The sequence below is a fragment of the Stegastes partitus genome, unplaced genomic scaffold, assembly GCF_000690725.1.
Source record: "Stegastes partitus isolate 25-593 unplaced genomic scaffold, Stegastes_partitus-1.0.2 Scaffold1412, whole genome shotgun sequence".
NCBI classification, from domain to species: Eukaryota; Metazoa; Chordata; class Actinopteri; family Pomacentridae; genus Stegastes; species Stegastes partitus.
The window spans coordinates 1,437-4,684 of NW_007579143.1; the positions used below are offsets into that span (position 1 = coordinate 1,437).

Here is a 3,248-nt window from a genome sequence, read left to right on the forward strand (position 1 = left end):
AGTTGTTTCGGCCACTCAGTGGGTTTTACCATGCTAGCAGGTAGCTAGGTGGATAATTTTCTTGGCTCTCATGTACGAAGCCTTTGTGGTTGTAAACAGAGTAAAGGGACAGTGGAGCCGCGGTGAACACACCTGCTGGCTTTGATGCTTTTTTTAGCATCCAGTTCTGCTGAATGTGGCAAACTGCACCTTTTACATTAAAACATTTGAAAGTGAAAGCATGAAGTTGTCACATTTGCAAAGCTGAAATATATGAAAAATGACTTTGCTAACTTTGCTTGAACATAAAGCCGAGTATTCTGAACCTAACTGAAGCTGGCTATCAGGAAGAAGGCAGGATTAAGGCTTCACTTGTCAGAGCTGGAAGCTACGTCCACCTTTTATATACAGTCTATGAAGTAAAGTATGTGGTAAGAAGTGAGATCTGATTGAAAGAAACACTTGACTGCAGCGATTGGCTCAAAGGGTTGTTCAACAGAATATTAGTTTACGGGTCCATGTTTTTTTTTTGTTGTTTTAAATATATATTTCTGTTGATCCACAATTCAAAAGCAATGTCATGATTTTCATTACATTTCTATTTATTATTACTTTTGTCAATTTCAGCTCATTTCAGTGACAGCTGTTGTTTTCCTTCTTTAATAGGAGGCTATGAATACATTTGAGGATGACTGTATAAGAGTAAATGGCTGACAATGTTTTGATCCCATTTGAATTGTGCCATGTATTACACTTATGTTAGACAGTTTAGCAAATCTACAGAGTTGGAGTTTGTAAAAAAAACAAAAAAACAAACAAAAAAACACAATAATATGTAATTAGAAAGCCTAAACATCTGTAAGTTATACGACATCATTGTAACCTTATGTCTCCTAAAGCTACCCGGTCACTCCAGACCCATGTACATCGACAGAGTTGCTGCATTTGCACAGCTGTAGCTCTGAATATGACCAAACTTTTAGTGATTATCACCACTTTTAGTATCTTTTTACCACATTTTGTTGGAATGAAATTAAATTTGACAAAGTAACAGCGGTGTTGATGTTGTGTACTGTGTGACATAACAGTTCACTGAGCAGTTTAACAAAGAGGAAAAGTACTTTATCAGCTTTATGGCACAATTCAAACTGAATCAAAAATTTTATGTCTCTCACTGTTGAATAGATTTTGTCTCATATAATCCCTTTGTGATATCCGACCTCTCGGCCCAACTCCTCTGTTTTACCGCATAGTTCAGGGTTTTCCTATTTCTTTAAGGACTGAGGGGTAGATGTCCTTCAATCTCCAAACAGAACATGGACGGCGACATGACACGTCCTCCTGCAGCAGCACGTCACACAGAGCGGTTACGGGAGGATTTTGGAAAGATCAAACATGACTTTGTGGGTAGAAAAAAAACAAGGGACCACTGTTAATAATTACGTGTCTTTATTCAGAGGGCTCACACGTGATTTTACAGTCCTCGTGGTGTTTTGAAGTTCATCCCAAGGGCTGGCTGTGTGACTTGGAGGTTGGAAAGGCCGCCGAAATCCTACACGAGGAAGAGTAAGTATTAGATCATCAGAATATCACACGCAGTCAGTAGCAGCACTGTTCATCTGTGTCTGGGGGGATTCTGAAAAAGCTGCTTTGATAAATGCCATTGGGCAAAAGAAGAGTTTCCCTGGTGTCTCTGTAGTGGAGCTGTGTGAGGTTAGCGAGCTCTAAGTCTGGAGAAGCAGACAGGAGTTCCAGGAAGCCAGCGATAAGAGATGAACGGTGGAGGATGGAGTCAGCAGAAAAATGGAGTTTAACAGTCACGGTGTCGTTGTGTGTAAGTGTACGCTGCAGTCAGAACATTTTCCCTGCTGTACCTTGCTGTCAGCCCTTTCAGAGAGTGAACTGAAGCGGCTATATTGATCTGTGCTCACGTCAACGCCACCAGAATGTGTTGGCAGGAAGTTATTTTACCTCCCAGAACGGTTCTACTGCTGCCTCAAGCACTCAGTTTGGAGCTGAGCTAAAACTCAAAAAACTACTTAAACTGACAAATTGAGGCAGTGGTGGACCAACAACTGGTGCATTCTGTGACGTTAAACTACTGGTTTTGTCAATGGAGTCTGGTGGCTTTGAAGAGAAAACTGCTTGAGTTCCCCGCAACAAAAGGGCTGTCGGACGCAAACGTAGAGCAGTAAAAACGTACTAAATATGCACTGAAGATGCACTAAAGATGCTTTGCTGCTAATCCCGTCCACAGAAGTTTATTTCTTAGCTTCTCTACTGGAACAACTGCCTGCCTCTCCAAACAGAGGGCAAGCCGACCACTATCCGCTGTAGGTCAAGAGTCAAATACAATCCCGCGTTAAAAGAAACCAAACTGATGCTTTGTAGGTAAAACATGACAGCTTAATCCAGCGGTCCCCAACCACCGGGCCGCGGACCGGTACCAGGCCGCACAGAAAGAAAAAAAAAAAAGAGACTCAATGCTGAGACAGAAGAAAAGTAAACACATATTTAGCAAGTAATTTTATTTGTTTGTGAAACTTTCTAATCTGAAAAAAAAAGTATTATTTTTGTTATGTGTGCAATGATCGGTCCATAGAAAAATTTATTGCGTAATACCGGTCCATGGTGCAAAAAAGGCTGGGGACGGCTGGTTTAACAGATGCTACCTTTATGCAGAATTCTAGAAAAAACACTCGGAGCCTTGTTAGGATGCAATTTGTGACGACTCTCACAGGCTGCTTCATTAGACCATCACACCTTTATAATAGAATGTCATGGAATTCAGTACAACAGCTCTGATATAAACTTTACTCTGTTGAAGCTTCTACATTTTCACTTTTTGTTGATGTGGGTGGGTGGTTGTACAGTAGAGTTTCCTGCAGAGCTGCTGTACTGGTTGCTTTACATTTGACAGACATACCTAATAAAGTGGCTGCTCAGTGTATATGGTAGTTAATGTAAACTAATTAGTGTGCAAAGTTGTGTTTTCATCTAAATATTAAGTCCTATTAATTTAAAGTGTGTGTTTTTAACTGAATGTATTTCTCTATAAAGCACTTTGGTCGACTTTAGTTTCTAATGTTTTCAGCTTACAACAACACCAGAGTGTCTGCTGTGACATTATTCAGGACTAACTGTAATTACTGTGTCTGAGCTGAAAATGTTCACGTCTGGAATAAGTGCATGCAAATATAGCAGGAAGTAGTGTTGGACACTCACCAGCATTTTGAGCATTTCCTTTGTGTCTGGATCCACCTCGAACA

General features: G+C 40.5%; 1 protein-coding gene across 1 annotated transcript in view; it reads right to left on the reverse strand.

The window, feature by feature from the left end:
* Nucleotides 1–1,409: 1,409 nt before the first annotated feature.
* Nucleotides 1,410–3,248, reverse strand: part of LOC103370374 (40S ribosomal protein S17-like) — an 8,420-nt gene continuing 6,581 nt past the window's right edge. Inside the window, exons 4-5 of the mRNA XM_008299403.1 lie at nucleotides 3,205–3,240; nucleotides 1,410–1,531 (exon numbers count right to left, since the gene is read on the reverse strand). Coding sequence (XP_008297625.1) covers nucleotides 1,454–1,531; nucleotides 3,205–3,240 — 114 coding nt within the window. The 3' untranslated portion in view covers nucleotides 1,410–1,453. The remainder of the gene's footprint in view (nucleotides 1,532–3,204; nucleotides 3,241–3,248) is intronic.